At 44.0% G+C, this 21,110-nt stretch overlaps 1 protein-coding gene across 1 annotated transcript; it reads left to right on the forward strand.

Moving 5' to 3' along the window:
- The first annotated feature begins 7,196 nt into the window (after positions 1-7,196).
- Positions 7,197-10,817, forward strand: LOC133893941 (putative pectinesterase/pectinesterase inhibitor 22). Its single transcript, XM_062334823.1, has 3 exons — positions 7,197-8,475; positions 8,848-10,086; positions 10,711-10,817. The coding sequence occupies exons 1-2, from the start codon at positions 7,275-7,277 to the stop codon at positions 9,528-9,530; spliced, it is 1,884 nt and encodes a 627-aa protein (XP_062190807.1). The 5' UTR covers positions 7,197-7,274; the 3' UTR covers positions 9,531-10,086; positions 10,711-10,817.
- The last annotated feature ends 10,293 nt before the right edge of the window (positions 10,818-21,110 follow it).

A 21,110-nucleotide genomic window follows, 5' to 3' on the forward strand; every position in this document is an offset into this window, starting at 1 on the left:
GGAGTGGTGAATCCCGAACGTTGACCCTGATCACCAGTGGTCGCAAACAATCAGCGATGAAGATGATGAAGAAGCGTTGAAGCACGAGCTACAATCAATGGTGAGAAAACAGAATGAATAGTAACAAGATTATAGCTGTATTAGGTGTTTGTCTCAGAAATGGGGTGGTGAATGGACGATCCAAACAACGTGTTATGAGAGGCAACATTAATATGTTGTATGTAGACACATACGATGAAAATTGGGGGAGATGGTCAGCCCCGTTGTTGCCAGTCTGACAAGAAGAGAAGGCAGAGGAGAACATAAATCTGTGTTGGCACGGGAGAAGAGCAAGCCATGAAGACATTTGTACAAATTGTTCGGAAACCTCATGCGTGATATTTTTCAAATTATTTATAAAAAAAAGTCTTTATAAATTAGATTGGTACAGATAGCTCGTTACTAGAGTCATATGTAATAGGGGAATATCGCATACGGCTCTAAGTTTCGAGCCGTATGTGATATAATAACAATACCTATAAATTAGATTGGTACAGATAGCTCGTTATTAGAGTCATATGTAATAGGGGAATATCGCATACGGCTCTAAGTTTCGAGCCGTATGTGATATAATAACAATACCTATAAATTAGATTGGTACAGATAGCTCGTTATTAGAGTCATATGTAATAGGGGAATATCGCATACGGCTCTAAGTTTCGAGCCGTATGTGATATAATAACAATACCTATGGCTCCAATATGAGTCGTCTATACTATGAGAATATCACGAATAATTCAAAATTTCAAGCTATATGTGAACATGGTACAGTACGGATGGCTCCAGTTGTGAGTCATCTATGAACTAGGAATAGGAGCCATCTGTTGTGCATTTGTATAGACGGTTGTAGGCCTAGAACCAAATTTACATTCATATATACAGTACTAAATTCATATATTACAGAATGTAAACTAACATATCAACAATAGATCATACACACAGTAGTAAAATGTCATACACATAGCAAATCATTTCCATTCAAACAACAACAAATTTGTCATTTGTATTCAAACTTCATACACGCAGTAGATCAAACATCTTCATTCATTATCGCAAAGTCATACACATAAATGGAAGTAAAATGTCAATATTACAAAGCCTCACAATATTTGCAAGACATTCTTCATTCTTTATTCTTGAGTCAACTCTGTGTCTGATAATATATAAACCAATAAATTAGCTTTAGCACACTGATGAGTTCATTTGCTTCATTTTTTATATCATTAGCCAGAAAGGTATAATAAATCAATAAACTACAAAATGCAAGCATTTTCAATATATTGAATTGACAAGCTTCTGCTGAGATTACAAACTTTGGCTCCTAAAGTTATCAGGATCATGAAATTCGCCGCTCTCCTTTATGATATCTGCATGTATGAAATAGATGAGCTATTTTTTATATACATTAGAATGTCCTTTTTGAGAATATTTGTAGAAAATTTATATGTCTGTAAAAAAATTAAAATAGTTATGCACAACGATGAAAAATATATTTTAATATACTATAATTACACTAACCGGTGAATATACTGGTGGATTAGAGCCAACTATTTGTATCATATACTGGGCAACATAGTACTCATAGAGGTTGGTGCCCTGCGGCTGCTTGTAACACTGCAGAAATTTGTGCACGATAAATTTAGTTCTATAGAATGCATATTATAATGGTAAATTAATGTGTGATTGAGGAATTATTACCGGAAACTTATATTGGTGGCTCGTCGAGGGTTTATCTATCCGTACAAGTCTACCTATTGAAACATACTTCGCAAACGTTGTTATCAACAAGTCTGTCAGATCTGAATACCTCTCTGGTCTAGTACATCGAGTCGAGGTATATGCAATATTGATTGTGTGTATAAATGCAAACTAGCATCCAATGGTCTCTGTAGTTGTACGGTATAAGAATAAGGTAATTTGATCTATAGAGAGCGACCATGACCTCCGTAACATATTTCTTGACCTCCCTCGGAGACCAAGAGATCGTTGACCCACATACGACCTGTGGGGTTGAGGAATCCAATTCTCAGATTCTCTCTCCTGGCTTCTTGAATTATATGTCTACACATAAGAGTAATGTAGATGAATGAGTGTATCAATGAGTTAAGTAGTTCATTAAGTATAGACCGTGATTAACAACACTTACAGTGTCCAGCATCTCATTAGACTGACATCTAGCATGTCGCGACAGTAGAGGAGGAATAAATCCTCGAAGGTCACGAGGAGGGTTCCAACTAGTTTCAGGAAATGTTATCCTTGGTACTTGGCGCTGAAACCATAAGGCGAAATATGTTTCTCCTCATGGATCCTCTTCAAATTTATGTCGTGCAGAATCATACTTGCCCAGCCTAATTGCTCTAACGCTTTCTTGCTCAATAACGGCTAGCCTGCCACATAGGTGTTTGATAGAGGTTCTTCTACCTCCTTACTCTTGTCTAACTTTTTGTTGTCTCTGCGCTTTCTGGGAGGTGTCATTTTGGTGGACTGTTGGCCAGATTTACTGGATAATTATTTTTGCTCATGTGGTGAAGAAGGAGATTTGACCTTTGGCGGAGCATGACGAAAAGAGAAGTCGCTGCCATCGCGTATTGGAGATAGAGGCTGTGGAGGCGGTGGAGAGACAACCAGTGTTATAAATTTCTTTGGCCACTGTATGAAGGAGTGGATGGCCTCCCCAAGTGTCTTGATATCGTCCTTTGGGGGAATAGGAGGTGGTAGGGATATGCAACTTTTATATTCCTCTCCACTAACACCCTAACGTAACCCGGTTGTAGCGGGACTCCATGAATCGTCTGTTCTCCACCACATGGGAACACCAAGCCCGTGCCAACCTCAATGATGTTATCGGAGCCAACGTTGGTGGACAGTAAGAGCTTGCATTTGGTGGTTGCCTCTTAATCCTTCTATCAAAAAAGATGTGTAGTACTACAGTTCTACTGCGTATTCAAGAAACAGAAGATGAAATGCAGCAATGATTAGTTGCTAGTCACAACACAACAGCATACGCTGCAAACTACATCCATGATTAAATAACAAGGAGCAAGAGGAGAGAACAATATTAGAGCTTTATATAATGTTGATTCAATGCAGTTATCGTACAACATGTAACAACATATACAATATTAGAGCTTTTATATAAAATCCAATGAAATAACATATAGATATATGCATATGCATTAATGGCGATTCCTTGTATGAGTAAAATATCATCCAGTTCACCCAGTGCAATAGTAAAAATATGCAACCACACTCAAGTGTTGGTAGGGAAAATGAGAGGATTGCAACCATGCTTGGAAGCACAAATCCTAATATGCTTCAATATTTCAAGTTTTGCATTTATGCCTATGTCAGAAAATAATGATACACATATTCAAATGAAGCCGCACAAAGGCGGGTCAACATCAGTATATACAGATCAACATTAGTATATATAGATCAACTTTGTTGTTGCTTGATCCCTTCAAATGAAGCCGCGCGGAGGAGGGTCAACAACAACGTGAAGGACCTATCGATGGCTGGCCGGGGAGGGAGCTCGCCAGGGATGGAGGAGACGCCGGGGAGGTCACCGGGGATGGAGGAGGCACTGGGGAGGGAGGTCATCGAGGAGGGAGGAGGGACACTAGGGAGGGTCACCTAGGATGGAGGAGCCGCCGGGAGGGGAGGTCACCGGGGAGGGTGGAGGGCCATTGGGGAGGTTGCCTAGGATAGTGGAGCCGTCGGGGAGGGAGGTCACCGAGGATGGAGGAGCCGTCAAGGAGGGGGTCGCCAAGGAGGGAGGAGGGCCACCAGGGAGGGAGGAGGGCTATCGGGGAGGAGGTCCAGTCACTACGGAGTCGTCGAGGAGGAGCACGATCATCGGGGAGGTCACCAGCGGCGATTAGGGTTTAGGTCGCCGGGGTCGTCAGGGAGACGAGGCGGTTAGGGTTTTTAGGAAAAAACTTGATGCAATGCGGGTTGGACAAAACGGTATTTATAGCCGCATTAGTACAGATGGTTCATAACTCTGAGCCGTTTGTACTAATAATATTAGTATAGACGGTTCTTTACTAAAAAGCCGTCTGTACAAATAGTATAGACGGGTTATAACTTCGAGCCGTCTGTACTAATATTATTAGTATAAATAGCTTTTAGTAAAAGCCGTCTATACAAATAGTACATACAACTTTTTAGTAAAGATCCATCTGTATTATTGATTTTCCAAATAAATCACTAAAACTTGCAAAATTCATAAATAATCCATACAAACTCCAAATGAGAAGAAATTTGTATGTAAATTTATGATTAAATTTGTACTATCATATGGTGTAGGTATAATTCATGTTACTATAACCAAAAAATTAACTTGAACATTAAACCTAAATATTAATTCATGTTGATGGGAAGGAACCGCCAGACTCACGCAATAAGGGAGGATCCATCACCTTCAGAAACTCAAAAGCGTGGGATCCCTGTTTACCCTTGAAAGAGTCAAGAAACCTCTTGTACTAATCCCGGGAGTGGCAGCTTACCACTCCGGGGATCGGGCGATGGCTGACATAAGGACCAGGGAAGGCCGCCGACGCAAAGACCCTGCTGGAGCTATTGATCGACACTGGTTCACCTAGTAGACCCTCCTTCCGCTTCATCTCCTATTTCTCCTCTTCGTCGACCTCTTCATCTAGAAGGTCCCAATCGATCTCCCCCTCGTCATCGGAGACTTCAATGACCTCGACCGGGGGATCTGCCAGGGACCGAAACGAACCAGCAAAAGACTGTCCATGATGATAGAGTAGGAGTATGATGGTCACTGACTCCAACTTGGCAAGCACCAGCTTCAACCTTGCAAGCATACATGCGACATCAATTGACTCTAGAGGCACCACGGGGAGCGAGACCGACGTCGGGGGTGACTCAGCCCTCACCAAGCCATCCAAAGTCGTCAAGCTCTCTGGTGAGGAAGGAAAGGAGCATGCCATGACCCTAGGGCTTGCCAACACTACTAAGCAGAATGTGAGACAGGAAAGAAGATGTGAGGGCGGCCTGACAGATCGTCAAACACTCCCCCTTTTAAAAAAATATCCCAATGGCACCCTGACAGGCACAGTGGTCAAGCCGCTCGAAATCCAAGGGGGCACACTAAAAGAATCAAAGAGTCCTTCAGGGCCAACAGCAATTAATGTCTCTCTGTCAGGACGCTTAAAAGCAACCCCCGTGACACGAAAACTCGGACTTTAACTCAGAAGACTGACGACGTCAAAATGACCGCTCCTCGGGCAGATTACATTTGCCAGGGGCCCAAGTGGTACAACCAGGATGGATCACGGTCACAGGAAAGCTTGGGGGCTACTGTCAGTGTATGAAGTATAGGGGTACCCTAGCAAAAGGGTCTCCCAAGGAATATAAGAACCAGGGATGCGTATTTCATAAAAACTAGTCGGTCGCACGACCAGGGTAGGAAGTTCCGCGACCAGTACGAGGCTTACCCGACCAGCCTCATTGGGACCTCGCCTAAATCCACGACCAACCCCACTGGTCGTAGGGTCAAACCTGACACAAATTGTCCAATCACATTTATTAATATCTACTCAAGTGTTTTTTTTTCTTCCTCAGACGCCTTCCCCTACGAACAAAGTCATGGACGGTACAGAAGGGTAGTGTCCCATCTCATGACATTAATGCTACGGGGTGAGGCAATGCAGATCAGCACGGTGCCGCACAACGAATGGGACAGTGTCAGCAGACCAGCACGACGCCACACAACGGATGGGACGGTGTCAACAGACCATCACGACGCCACACAACGGATGGGACGGTGTCAGCAGGCTGGTCAGGCAAGTTGATAACTCCACATACAAGTAGCAGGCATAGCACCCGGACGAGACGGCATGACAGCTAAAGATATACGGTGCACGACGAGGGGATATATCAAACCCTCAGAACAAGTGGGCACACTTTGACCTCTGTAATGATGGCTTGGGTTAGATATTAGGATGAGCAAGAGTCCTCTGTTTGGACCTCCATGTGTAAGTCCTCCTCCTCCCTTCTATATAAAGGGATGAAGATCTCGTTTGTAGAGGAAGGAGAAAAGCCTAGCAATCAGCTAGAACACCCTCTGTAACCCACTCATACCCTCCATAAACACAACACACTGACGTAGGGTTATTATCCTCTAGGAGGTCCGAACCTATATAACTCCTCGCTTCTCAGAGTTCGTGACACACAATTCATCCTGTGCTTCACCTAATGCTGGCTCATCAACTCCTGTGTTCTCGAAACACCGTTCACATATCCACTGTCCAACATACTCTGAAATTACTGTTAGAGATTAACCCTTGATAAAGAATATTTCTTACTTGCCATGCATCATAGATCAATAGAAAGATTTTTTTCTCTTTGACATATATTGTATTGTTATGAGATGTACCGGCTGTCATTTCATAGTTTTATAAAAAAAAATTCTTACTTGACATGCATAGATCATATGAAATATTAAAAGTAAGCTAAATATTGAACGTCTAAGTATGAAAGATAAATAATAGGAGATTAAGAGTATTTTTAAAAGCTAATTTTATATGATAACCGTTTGATAGATTGAAATGAATGATGATCGAATCTGAGTACAGATATCGGCAAGTTGGAGAGTCTGGTTTGCGATACTGACAAGATGCACTGGGCAAGTACTCTTTAGTCCAAGATTCAGAATCACCACTAACACAAGCGAATCCACAAAGCCCGCGCGCCAAGCAATAAAGGAATAGACACCTTGAGTGTTTGGTGCGTCTATCGCCCTGCTCACGAGCCATGGCAGGAGCTAAGCTAGGCTAGCCATCTATGTCTGCATGATGGTCGGTCGGGCCAGCGCGCACTTTTCGTCCCTGGAAACTAGCGCATCGGATGCACACGCATGTAAATTGCACGACAAGCATGGCACAATAATCTGCCCCCGGATCACCTCAGTTCAGATACCTCTGGTGTACGTTGCTTGCATGAGATCGATCAATAGACTGATCGAGTATCGACCGACACTGCAATTGTTGTGAATCTTCTAACTTATTATTAATTGCTAGCAAGTCCAATAATGCATCATGCACGGTACTAGCTAGGTGCAGCGCATAGCTCAATCATCGTTACATACACTAGCCTATCTTTGCTTGTAAAATATATCAAGAACCATATGCCAAATAGTAAAGGCCTATGTCCTTAACGGTCTACTTTTCCTCAGAGAGCAGAAGGGATTCATAAAGACTTTGCCCTGTATGCACACCTTTCTTCCACGACAAACTATACCTTACCTCCAAAGGCACCAAGACAGACCATGGCTGATACCTCTATATACACACACGCCCAAATGCACATGGCGAGACACTTGCAAGCTGAATGCAACTTCGGCAATGGCGTCTCCTGCAAGTGCTACCAACACCTGCACGCAACTGCTGCTGCTGCTGATGTCCTTGCTCCTCCTTGCACACCGCGGGAATTGCCGCGCCGTTTTCTCCAGCTTGTCCTTCGAGAGCCAGGGGGAGGCGGAGGCCTTCGAGGACGCGCTGCTGCGCCAGGCGTGCTTCAACGTCTCCTCGTCGTGGGGCCGTGAGGCCTGCGTGTCGCGTCTCGACACGGCCCGCGGTGGCGCGGGTAGCGGCCCCGTGCCCGTCCTCCGCTCCGCGCTCCGCGACACGCTCGGCGAGGCCGTCAGTGCCGTGGGGGCCGTCGCGGGGCTCGCCTCGCTGTCCAACCACGCGCGCGAGGAGATGGCGGTGCGCGACTGCGTCGAGCTTCTGGGGTACTCCGTCGACGAGCTCGGGTGGGCGCTGAACGCCATGGCCGAGCCCGACGACCTGGACCCAGAGCCGGGCTCGTCCCGGTCCGGCGCCGCCGCGCACCGCTCGGAGGAGGACCTCCACGCGTGGCTGAGCGCCGCGCTGAGCAACCAAGACACCTGCATCGAGGGCTTCCACGGCACCGACGGCCGCCTGCTGCGCCGCGTCGAGGCGGCGGTGGCGCAGCTCACGCAGCTGGTGAGCAACCTCCTCGCCATGCACAAGCGGCTGCGCAGCATCACGCCGCTGCACCACGCGCCTCCTAGAAACAACGGCACATCCGGCTCCGGCGCCGACTCGGAGCTTCCCCCGTGGGTGATGGACGTCGACGGCGGCGGCGAGGAGCAGGAGCTCGTGCGCGCCCATGCGGCCGGCAGGAAGGCGACGCGCGTGGACGTCGTGGTGGCGCAGGACGGCAGTGGGCGGTACCGGACCGTCAGCGAGGCGGTGGCACGGGCGCCGAACCACAGCAGGCGGAGGTACGTGATCTACGTGAAGCGCGGGGTGTACCACGAGAACGTGGAGGTGAAGAAGAAGAAGACCAACATCGTGATCGTCGGGGAGGGCATGGGCGAGACGGTGATCTCCGGTAGCCGAAGCCTCTCCGGCGGCTGGAGCACCTTCCGGAGTGCCACTTTTGGTAAGTGCCGTGCCGATACATCGATCTTGTTCTGTCATCATAGTTCTTACTCCAAGCTAATTGCCATGCATACTAGACTACTAGTTACACACACCGTGCATGCATGCATGCATGCACCTACGATGTTGTGTCAGACCCCAAGAGAGCGCGGCGGTAGAGTTATTTTCTATTCTGTTATTAGTATTAGTAATGGGGGCAGCGGCAGAGTTATTACCATGCATTATTGCGTTCGGAGAGGCAGGATGCACGTGTGCTACCTTTGGCTTGCAGCAAGCTAGTCACCCATGTCCAGAGCAGAGTCTTACCACTAATCCAGAGTTCACCACGTCTGTTAAGCTACTAATCAAACCGAGATGGCTGCCATGCATGCAGCGGTGTCCGGCGCGGGGTTCATCGCGCGGGACCTGACGTTCCGCAACACCGCGGGGCCGGCGGCGCACCAGGCGGTGGCGCTGCGCGTGGACTCGGACCGCTCCGCCTTCTTCCGCGTCGCGGTGGAGGGCCACCAGGACACGCTGTACGCGCACTCGCTCCGCCAGTTCTACCGCGACTGCCGCGTCGCCGGCACCGTCGACTTCGTCTTCGGCAACGGCATCGCCGTCATCCAGCGTAGCACCATCGCCACGCTGCCCCTCGCCCCGGGCCAGGTGGGCAGCGTCACCGCGCAGGGACGCAAGGACCCGAACCAGAACACGGGGTTCTCCTTCCACGGCTGCGTGGTCGAGGCCAAGTACCCGACGTACCTGGGCCGGCCGTGGAAGCCCTTCTCGCGGGTGGTGGTGATGGAGTCGTACCTGGGCGCCGGCGTGCAGGCGCGCGGGTGGCTGGAGTGGGCCGCGTGGGATCGCGCGGGCCTGGCCACGCTCTTCTACGGGGAGTACAGGAACTACGGGCCCGGGGCCGGGGTCGCCGGCCGGGTGAGGTGGCCCGGGTACCACGTGATCATGGACGCCGCCGTCGCCAGCAGCTTCACCGTGCGGCGGTTCATCAGCGGGCTCGCGTGGCTGCCGGGCACCGGCGTCACCTTCACGGCCGATCTGTTCAGGAAAACATGAATGATCGACGACCGGTGTGCAGCTTCGATGGATTATTTTTTGGAAGGACGAAATAAGGTGAAAATATGTATACACGTTAATTAGGCCATAATGCTTACGAAGGATGCGTGCACAAGTACCATTGGTACAATATAAGAATGTACTAAGATGTATGTAACCTGGCCCTGGCCTGGTGTGTAGCCTTTTAATTGCTATGATCATCAGATCATTCCTCTGGTAATTCAGCAAGCAAATGTGCTGACATGTATGTGTACCTGGGTTCGTCCAAGACCATGTGGCAGCTCCGCGTCACGGCCAACCGGGAACAGCTCAAAGCACGAGGTCTGATTCCTTTCCAGCTCCCACCCCACCTCAACTCGCTACCCAACCAAGTCGCAGACCGCCGTTTCAGCGTTTCCTCCCCAACTTCCAACACGCCTCAATCCAGATCCACGCTTCCTTGACCCTTCCTTCGCTCCCCGAGACTGTTCATTCCATCACCCGTAGGCGTAGCCGCCCTCGTGTCCCAGCGGCTCTCGTCCGTGCGCACTTGGGTTGCTCTCTCCACCATTCCTTGGTAAGGAAGCCCTAGCTTTGCTTGGACGGATCTTTACTTCGCTACGAGCCCTCAATTCCAGTTGTTTTTGTCCTCTACGATCCGTCTAGTTTGTCGCTTATTCGGTCTGCTGCGTGGTGGAGTGCTATAGCAATTTGTCTTCCAAATAGAAATTCGGGGTTTTGGTTCAACTGAACCCCCTGGATCCATCCAGTTTGCGGCAACGCCTGGTAGGGGGGTCGCTTGTAGAGTTGTAGTCCTGTATATTCTTGCAAGGATCGATCTTGATATAAGCCGTCCATGCTAGTTAGTTTCCATTTGCAAGCTGTGGGAAATTCGCATGCTCTGGATCCGTTCATGTCCTGGGTTTCCCTTTAGTTGTTGCTCGGACAGCGATCGAATCCAAGTGTTTCTTTATGGGGTGGATACTCCAATCCGTCCCTTTGTTGCTATTTGTTTGCTGCGGGGTGGATCACTGGATAGCAAATTTTTCCCCAAAAAATTGAGTGTGCATTCGGATGCCCATGCCCAGTGTGCCCCTAGTTCAACCGTCGTCTTTGACCCTGTCGGAAATGATTTTGACCACTAAAAGGATGACCGGTATGCACTTGTTCCCGTAATTAAGAGAATCATTGTTCGTTTCAGCAAAGGAAACTACCTTCAGTAATAAGTAAGCGGGTGATGCATATGTCAAATCAAAGTGTGTTCTGCATTTTCGGTATGAACAATATCTGTTTGGCAGGTGATTTGAAGCGGTATGTGAATATTTACTCAAGTTTGAGACATTATTCATGGTATAAAACTATAAATTGAAAACTGATGCTTTCTTGTGCTCATTGTCGGTAGCATTAGCGTATTCATAGCACGAGAAAATATGATACTATCGTAAATACTTGTGTCCAAACTTGTTTTTGTTATAAACTTTCTGATTGCTGATTGAATTATCTTTTCTTGAACATTTGGATTCCTGTAACTCTTTTCTACTCTACAAGTACTTCAGTATAGTTGTTTCACACGTGAAAACAAATATTGGACGTCTAGGTATGGAAGACAAATAATGAGAGATTGAATGTATTTTTAGAATGTATGGAAGGCAAATATTGGATCTAGGTATGGAAGGTAAATAATGGGAGATTGAATGTATTTTTTGAAGAAAAGCAGGGTACAACTTTGCACAGTGACCGTTTTATCAATACAACTGGTGAATTTTTAAGAGTGTAGACTAAAACAAAATATAAACATACATTGCCCATATTTTAAGAAAGTTAGAGAGATTTTTAGAGGACGATGGAAGAGAGGATTGGCTTAAATGGTTTGCTGGTTACCGTTAAATTGATAAATGACGGCAGAAGTAAGGCAGCAAAGCTGAAGAAATGGATACATGAATTCAGGAACTATTTGAACTCTGATTCGCGTCAATCCCTATTAGAGTGGCCTCTATTCCATGTAATACAAGAAATGTTTACCTGAAACTTCTTTTGTGCCATGGAGTTGCCGAGCTCATCGCTGCTGGTTTCATTAGTCATATAACTCCATTAGACTATCGTTTTTTCCCTGTTCATAAAAGTTTTCAACCAGAAGTCCTGCAGTTTGCATGTGAGCTTGAATTGCAGGACTTTGGAGTCCATGACTATGAATGCTATTCAGCTTTTCCCCCAATCTCATCGATCACTTGTTAATCAACTATTTTGTATCGCCGTATTGCCAGTTACTTGGAGATTGTAATTGGAAAAACTATTCACCTATATCATGTAAATTTGGTTGAATCGAGATGCAATATTCTTCCAGCATTTCCGTTTCAGGCCACATTCAGCACCTGCAACCTGAAGTTCTGAACCCATCATTTTTACCAGTCTAACATTATTTTGTGTTCTGACAAAACATTGGCTTGGGTGTGCCTCTGTCGTAAACTCATTTCAGATCTGTCAAGTACCATGATCTGCTGATATATGTTACACTAAGAATTAGGCATTTTTAACTCGGAAGAAACAATATCACCTTAATAGCATGCTTGTTTTGACAACCTGATGCCTAGTCATTTCTGTTGATAAGTTAGTTCTGTTAATGAAGGGGGGAAAGGCTTCCTTTTTTTGTTATGGTTCAGCATAAATCATTCTATTATTTCTATTTTTAGTACCAGCCACAACTTCTTCACACTGATTCTGCTCATTTTCTTGGCATTATCAGAAGCGCACCATGGCAAAGATCAAGCCAAAGACGTTGCTGGCACAAAGCAAACTGAAGAAGGGTCCTAGCCAAATCGGTGTGACTACAATTCTCACCTACCTCGTCCTCAGTGTCCTAGTTGTATCATCTGTTTATTATGCCTACAAATATTGGGTAGGCAAACCCGCAGTTGCGGCAGTGGGTGTCGAGGGCAACTAAGCCCCAACTACATAACTGATTTTGTTGTTGTATCCGGTTGGATAATTTTGGTTGTTGCATTCCAGTAAACAGAACATGGATAGAATGTGTCATGCTACAGTTTTATTGTAATCCTTGGTACATTGTATTGATATGTATGTTAAATTTTTCTCTTGGATATGGATGCTTTTGCTGGGACAATCTTACTGTGAGTCTGTGATGGTACTCAGTGCTGTACTGGATCTCTTGCAAGTGGTCGAAGACATTGGAAGGGCGTAGTATAACCTTGTGTTCATGTTGGCTGTGAAAAGAATTGAGAATTATGCTGGTGATCAAAGCCTGAAAGAATGTATTGTAGTGAAAAACAAAATATTTTCAAGTGAACACCCTCACCCCAAACAGGTGGAGCGGACACACCATCTGTCCCCTGTTTCAAAAGGCAGGCCACACGAATGCTGCCATTTTTGTGGGCATTATTCATCTCTCGTGGGATCATTGATTGTTTTCCTGTCTCGTGATTCCATCAGTAGTGGTGGTCTCACGCCCGCCCACACGCATGCGTTGCATCGAGTAGCCCAATCTCCGGTCACAGGTTAGGAGGGCATGACCACAACTATTCGGGCATGTGATCGCGACTATTCCACATTCCGTGCTGCTGCCTGCCGGTGCTGGACGCACCCTGTTGTACTATCACGCAGCGATTAGGACATTTTTCTCTCCGCCTCTCACCATATCTTACACATATATATATATATATACACACACAAAACATGGGAAGGAGATCCGCGTAGGATTGTATGTGCCCTTCGGGGGTTCAGTTTCTCAACACACCTAACTCATGCCAGAATGCATTTTTCCTAACGCGTCGTACTACTTTTGTGCTTGTCTTTTACATGCTTCACAACACACAAGTCAAACTTTTCTACTGGAAAGAAATTTCTTCGAGATCGCTGTACGTACTTCAAACAGGGTCATATTAATCAACCTAAAACTACGAACAATTCTGTGGAAGCTGTAACTTTGGGAGAGGAGAGGAAGGATAAGAAAGAGCTTCACCTTGCGCTGACCCCACGATTCTCCGTACCAACGCGTGTGTCGTGTCGTCTCGTCTGTGTGGACGAGAAGGATCAACCAATCGAGGCATAAAAACGCCAAGCTGTGACGTAGTAACAACGACCATGCATTAAAATTTCGCCTAAGTTTCGGTGAAATTTCACAAATTTTAGAAATTTTGAAAAGAAAAGAAATATCTAATCTTGAAATTTTATTTCATTAACAAATAGATCCAGCATGATAAAAAATAGTCAAAATTTTAATAAAATTTTACGAATTTTAATCCTTTCGCGAGCGAAAAAATCTCTGACAAGGACTAACGAACACACAACAGAGATTTCTTCTTCCTCTCTCTTCTACTCTTTTTCTTAGTTTTTTATATATATCTATTAAATATATTATAGTAGGAGTTTCTCTTACTGTTTTTCCATTAACAATTAGAAATAAATTTTATATGACCCTATCTAGAAATATCCTCGTAAGACTTATAAATGTTATCTATCATATGATCTAATAGCTGAACTGAAGAAGAGAGAATATAAAAAATGTTTTTCGTAAGACAAGTTCATAGAATTTGCTTTCGTAACGGTCGACGGATCTTGGCTGACGCACCAGTCATCGTCGATCGTGACTCGCCAGCGTCGGCCATTCACAAGAGAAGTTTCTCTCGCCGATCTCCGTCCCAACGCAAGGATGGGGATCCGACCGCTGCCGAAGAGTGACTGCCGACTCGTCTCAACTGAATGCCCCGTTGCCGTGCTATGACCGCTGCAAGGATTATCTCACTCGGATCCATGCACTCCACAATCTTTTCCCTGGGACAAGTTAGAAAATTCCAAATATCATCCATGCGTTTCACCATCAGCAAAAATCAAAATAAAATGCGCGGCTAGCTGCTGTCTGGCTGTGCAATTCATCCTCTCTCTTTTTTCCTGGAGATTATCCAGCAAGGCAGCAAATGTGACAGTCACTCAAAATAAGATGGAAAAAGTTAAACAGACTTCGAATCATAGCCTCTAGCGTAATCGCTTGCGCGATTTATCTCAAATTTCTGAAAAGTATGTTTCCCCTCGTCAATGTACTAAGCTCCTCGTCCAGTTCAGGATAACGACCTCCAACAGCCCAATGGATACGACGATGTTAACTGCTCCGTTGTTCTACAAAACTAGTTCTAATCTAGTCATCGCTGTTGATGACTGTTTTGTCAGAAGTTGTGTTTTATCACGCTTCTGTGTAACTTCTCAAAACGACCATTCTTGTTTGGAGAAGTGTAGAGCACTGTTAGCCCACTCCTAATGATCCATCTTAGTTTATGTCTTAGCTATTAAATACATGTCTATATAGGATGAAATCTGATGTGGCAAGTAATTAAACAAGGAAATAGAAGAAAAAAAGCTCCAAATCCAAGAGACTATAAACAAGCAAATATTCATTGGATGATAGATAGTGTCATCCCTACATGTTCTCATATTTATCTATTGGTCGTAGAAATCTCTTTAGATACAAGTTATAGACATTATATATTAGGAACAGGAGTAGATTTATGACCCATACTAGAGGTGTTGCAGCATGAGTCCGACCATAAAACCCCTTTATCTCTATATAGTATCGAGCCCAAATCAATCCACGTAGCTCTAAGTAAGCCCAAGTAGCTCCATGTCAACTCAATATATATACACTGACACAGCTCCAGCCTAGCTTCATTTCTAGATCCACTCTTACTTGGGAGGTTGTTTCATATCATATATTTCTTGTATTCTCTCTCCTTCGATAAATAGCTATAGATATCATGCATTGACACTTTTACTTTCTGGCTCTTAATTTAGTGATGTGACAATGCTCAGGTGGTCATAACATTCCATGTAATATGTTTTGTGTCCATTGTTTCTCATTGATTTTTTTTCTTGATTTAGCGCTTACTTGACCTGTAGGTATACGGAAAATTCAGAAGAAGAAAAAAATGGAAATAGAGACAGAAGTATGACCAGGAAGCAAAGTTTGGATTGTCTTGTAGAAGCTTTATTTTGAGTACAGCGCGTTTACTCTGTCATGTTTAGAAGAAGCAAAGAAGCAGTCTACTTATTATAAACTGCAATCAGTTACGCCCCCATTAGTCGTAACCCGGAAACTACTCTGTGTATTCCACAATTTCAATGGACTTCCTTAAATAGGATTACCACTAAGAAGCAAACACAAACCGCCAAAATTCCAAAACCCCAAAGGTCAGTTTCGCCTGTTTACCTGGTCGGCAGAATACATCCCACATAAAATTGAGCAATTGACGGTGACATGTTTGGTTTGTACCATACCTTTAGTTTAATCATATCATTAATTTTTAGATAACTATTTAGTTAACTGCAACCGTAGGAAGACACGCTTTGCTAGTCCTCTGACGCACATCGTACGCTCAATTTTTTAACTAATTTATCATATTTATAACTAAGTATTTATTGATCACACTTTTTATAACAAGTTAATTATAGTGCCATTAGTTATGAACCCAACATTCAATTCTATTAATCCGGCCGGTCCCAATCATGTCGTTGGTGAGCGATGGCATTAGCATGCCTGAGGCGCATGGGCAATACGTCCATGGACAAGAAAGTACGTACGATAGGTACACAAGTGAATTATTAAATCCATTGGCTATGAGTACAACTAATCTGATTGATGAACACTCACTGACAGTGGCCCCAAGCAGTAGCATAGTGTCAGATCCAAAAGAAAGACCCAAAACGTTTACCCCCTCTCAAGCCTATTCACTTGCAGACATTTTGCTCAATGGAAGCATCGCAGCTGAAAAGTCAAGGTCCGTGCAAAAAACAGAAGAAGAAAATTGTGAAAGGGAAGCTGCTCTGGACGGCAAATGATCCATCCATACGAGGTTGTTTAAATCAGTGCAACCGCATTAGAATTATTGAGGCATCACAGTTCGATGAGAGGGTGATCAAGAGGTATCGATTTGCGCCACGCGACTCTGCGACGACCACACGGGCGGTTCAGTTCGCCGACGCGCGCCGCCCCGTCAAGAATTCCGGCGGGAGTTCGCAGCACCGGACAAGGCGGATTCCGGCCTCTACTCAACTTTCGGTGAAACACGAAAGGAAACCTATCTTTATTCCTACTTTTCTGGAAGTGTAAGCAGCTGTTTTTTGTGGGGGGGGGGGGGGCACTAGTGTTGATTAATCTACGGAGTAAGAAGGATCTGGATGGGGGAGAAATTTAAGCAGTGGTGGTCCATGTCTGTGATTGAGGCCGTATGTGACGAGCTGCCGGAGCTAGGGGAGAACCGGAGAAGAGTCCAGTGACATACACGGCAGTCGGCAGGCACCACAGGACCGTCTTGCTGCAGGAAGAAGAGGTAAATAAATTAAAACAAGGGCGCATCAATCTTCACCAAGATTACTCTCTCTCATCATAAATACATATCGTTTTAAAAAATATTTAGTTAAAATTTTAAAACTTTAACTAACAATAGTTTTTTAAAAATTTAGTGTGAAAATATTCGTATGCGTAGATTTATTTTAAAAAATATTTTTATAATATTATAAATTTTATAAATATATTTTAATATAAAATAATAGTCAAATCTATGTATTGGAGACTATGTTTTATCTCAAACAATATGTATATATATATGACCGTAAGGAGTATTAGATAATAATTTATATTTTGTCTGAGCAAAAATAGATGCTTCTCTTACAATAAGTTTACAAAAATATAAGAGTGCATAGCACGACAACTGTAAACAAATATCTTCCATGTGACACAGTGGTGAATCCAAAGATTTCAGAGAGCTTAGGCTGGGTGCAAGCCGTGCCCGTACAGATTAGGTTTTACCAAAATTTGATTGGTTCAAGTCACGAATTTACTTATAGTCTATATAGAGGTAAAGAGACGGATCGGGATAGAGCCCGGACGGGTGCCTAGGGTCGCCAGGCTCTGAGTCCGCCACTAATGTGACACGTAAATTAGTCGGATGAGTTGTACATGCAGACATGCCGGTTTTAGTAACATTTTTTTTATCTGCCCCATGTGAAAATTAGCGTTGCAATTGTTCTGTTGTCCGGTGGTACTACAATTTTTTTTGTAAGGGTTTATAAAAAACTAACAGAAAAGATAAAAGCCACCCTTCATCTGATCTTCAGGCGAAAAAAATTGATTGTGCGCACCGTAATTAGATATTTCTAGCGCTAGCCGTAGCACAATAATATTTTTTTATGAATACATACACAACACCGTAATTGGAGGTTTGTTGACGCATGAATCTGTCAATTTTTTTAATTTCAAAAGTGTATATAAAAATCCAATTTTTAGATGAGTAGACAAGCGCTGTGCTTGCACTCGGCAGAGAAAGGGATGGAGCGCGCACGGCTTCCTAGGCGGCGCCCACCTGCAGGTTTCCTATGAATCCATGGCCGTCCGCTATGGCCAGGGCTCCTCGCTGACTGGCCAAAAGGATCAGAAACGGTGGAGACACACGTCACAGTGCACTACGGGCAGTACTCGCTCTTCCCAAGTGGGGCAATGAATCCAAGAGGGAGGTGTCGTCTCGTTCAGCCTCACCGCAGGTGACTGTGCCCTGGCCGCGGCAGCGCTTGTCTGACGTTCACACCATGGCACAGCTTCAGAAGTGAAACCGGGACAGCTCCGAGAGTGCAATTCCTAGAGGACGTAGTTTTCAATTCCTAGGATTCTCTAAAATGAATTAAATATTAAAAGCTGAAAAAAATAATTCTTTTAATTCACTTCTTCTATAAAATTATTTTTTCTATAGAATTTACTTAAAAAATTATTTTTACAGAGAATCATTTTCCTTTAAAATTTTGTATTAGAGGGGCCTTTACCAATAGACACAAGGGTTGTTTAGTTCTGGCCTCCGATAAGCTAAGCTAAAAATTTGGCTTATATTTGATTTAATATTAAAATTCGGTTGCTCTTCGAAAAATTGGCTAGCTAATTTTTTCTATAGTAAAATTAGGTAAAATTTTAATATCTAAAATAATCGTGTCAAATATTACTTGATATGACGAAATTAAATTTTAATATAATCTTAGTTTTGATATGTTTTTTAAGTAAGAACCAAACAGTCGCCCAGTCTATCCCACGTGGCATGGCCTGGTCTCGTCTGCTCGTTCAACCCCAGCCCCTACTGCTGCTGCTCCGGTCCTGTCGTGTCGATCACTCCATCTCCCGTCCACTTCAGACTTCACCGCCCAGAAAGAAAAAATAATAGCAAATTCCATTTTTTTTCGCTAACGAGAACACGGAACAGACCCCGTCTCTCTCTGTCTGTGTGTCTCCCGTGATCTCCCTCGTCCGACGCAGCGCGAGCACGAGACGTCTCGCGATCGCGCCCGCTGGGCCGCGGGATCTCGCGTCGCGTGGTTTCTAGAGAGAAACACCACCACCCGTGCAGCGGCCGACACGGCTGGCCCCCGCGGCGCGCCCTCGCGTGGCGCCAGAGACCCGTCGCTGTCGGCTCCGCCATGGCCTCGCGCTCTTTGATCCACGTCTCGTGCGCGGACGACACGAGATGGCGTCTGTCGCTTTTGTGCGCGTGACGAGAAGTTTAAGTCTATCTCGATCTATAAAGATTTTATTTTTAAATAAATTTTTATTTTTTAAGATTGATTTTATTTTTGGTTTTAGCATTATATACGATATTACCCTTTATTATAAATACAGATGAATAAAAATAGATAATTTCTTTCTACATTGTGTCTCTATTTCATAATCATTCTCTCGAGAAATCGTTGGATTACATTGAGTAGCATTAGTTTATTAATACATTATCAGCATAAAGTTCTATCAGAGACCAAGCTAGCAGAACGAATATGCTTGCATCTGACCTACACTGTATCGACATCGTTGTCAAGCGAGTAGGTCATGACCTAGCTATATGGCCTATGCTGTATGAATTTACCACGATATGAATATGCTACGATATGTGTATGATGAACAAACATATCATTTTAGGGAATAGATCTGTTTGCTAGATCGCGACATGCATGTACTTGATTCCCACGAAGAGGGGATTGAGCCTCTACGCAGGCCCTGTCGAGTTGATTCTGTAATTCGGTTGCCACCTGTATGTGGATGTCCTAAAGCAAAGGAAGAGAACTAGCCGTAGGCTTGCTGTCGCAGCCCATGGCGCTAAACGGAGATGCAGCCAGAAGCCCTATTGGCCTACATGTCACACGCCGCCCCATCTGCTGGCCTGCACGTCATGCAACGGCTAAAAGCCCTACCGCCCATGCCGTCCCCGTCAACACTACCGCGCCCCTACGTTGCCCCTGCACAAATTAAAAAAGAAGAAAAGGCTTGCACGCCATCCCTGCTAGCAGCCGCCCGAAGGCCATCTTGACCTGCTTCCTTGCCTACCTCTTCCATGATCACTCGATCGATCAAGCAATACGCGTAAGGACTAGAACAGAACTTGTATGCATGGAGAAAGGCTCTAGCAGAGCTTGCTACTGCCGCACAGACTAGAGCGCTACCGACCGTAGCCCATGCCGCATGCTGCCGCTTGCGCCGTCGTGAACCACCATCCACCCCACGCTACTAGCAGCTGCAGCTCGCGAGCCTGAGCCGCCACGGAACCTCAGCCACCATCGTTCTCTCCCTGACCGGCTACCACGGTTTTTTCATCCATTAGATCAAAATCCAACGTCCATGATCCTCTTCATACCTCTTCGTTGGCCAATAGGAAAACACCACCTGACATACATAAATCCAATCAGCCTTTGATCCCACGTTTTTGCCATGTCACCTCGCCGCTTTAGCAAGAATGCCCAGTCAGCGATGTTTTTCTTTTTAATTGTTTAATTGATGTGATGACGTAATAATTCATGAATATTGCACAATAAATATATTTTTAGTGTAAAAATAATTTGAATAATAATAATAAATATGGAATTAATTTATAATAATGTTTTATAGGTTTATTTAATAGTTTATATAGATTTATAATTCTATAAAGTGTTTCCTTAGTAGAATAATTCCAACAAAAATGTTTTTTCCATGATAAAAATAATTCTAAAATTAGGATAACATTTTTTAAAATAGTTTCCATGATGCTTATAGTGTCTTTGTTATATGTTTTATAATTCAAATCAATATTTGTTAATTTTGTTTAATATTTTTATGGTTTAAATAATGTTTTCTATAATAAAAATAATCCCATAAATAGGATAGAAACTGATATAGTTTTATTAATGTCTAATAATGTTTTTACAATGTTTTAATTATTTTTAATGTTTTACATAGTTTAATAAATAAGTAAAAGCTAAGTAAAATTTCAGAAAAAACCTAGAAAATCTCATAAAATCATAAATGACATTGGAAATTTTTAGATAATACCTGATAACATAATTTCATCGATAGTTAATCTTTTTTAGTCTTGTTTTAGTCTTTGGAAAATCGTAACTTGTTAAACGTAGCTCCGTTTTGACCCGTTCTTTCACCGGATGTTTGGAAAAGCGTAATCTTGTATATGATGATGTTTGTTTTATGATATTTGAATCTTTTTGGATCTTGGTGTTTATATGTTGCCTTTTTACTTTTTTTTTAATAGACGCCAATGTTCTGAAGGAGCTACAAGGACTTTAAGATCAAGACTTTGAAGA

This window comes from Phragmites australis, chromosome 2 (genome assembly GCF_958298935.1).
Source record: "Phragmites australis chromosome 2, lpPhrAust1.1, whole genome shotgun sequence".
In the NCBI taxonomy this organism is placed as follows: Eukaryota; Viridiplantae; Streptophyta; class Magnoliopsida; order Poales; family Poaceae; genus Phragmites; species Phragmites australis.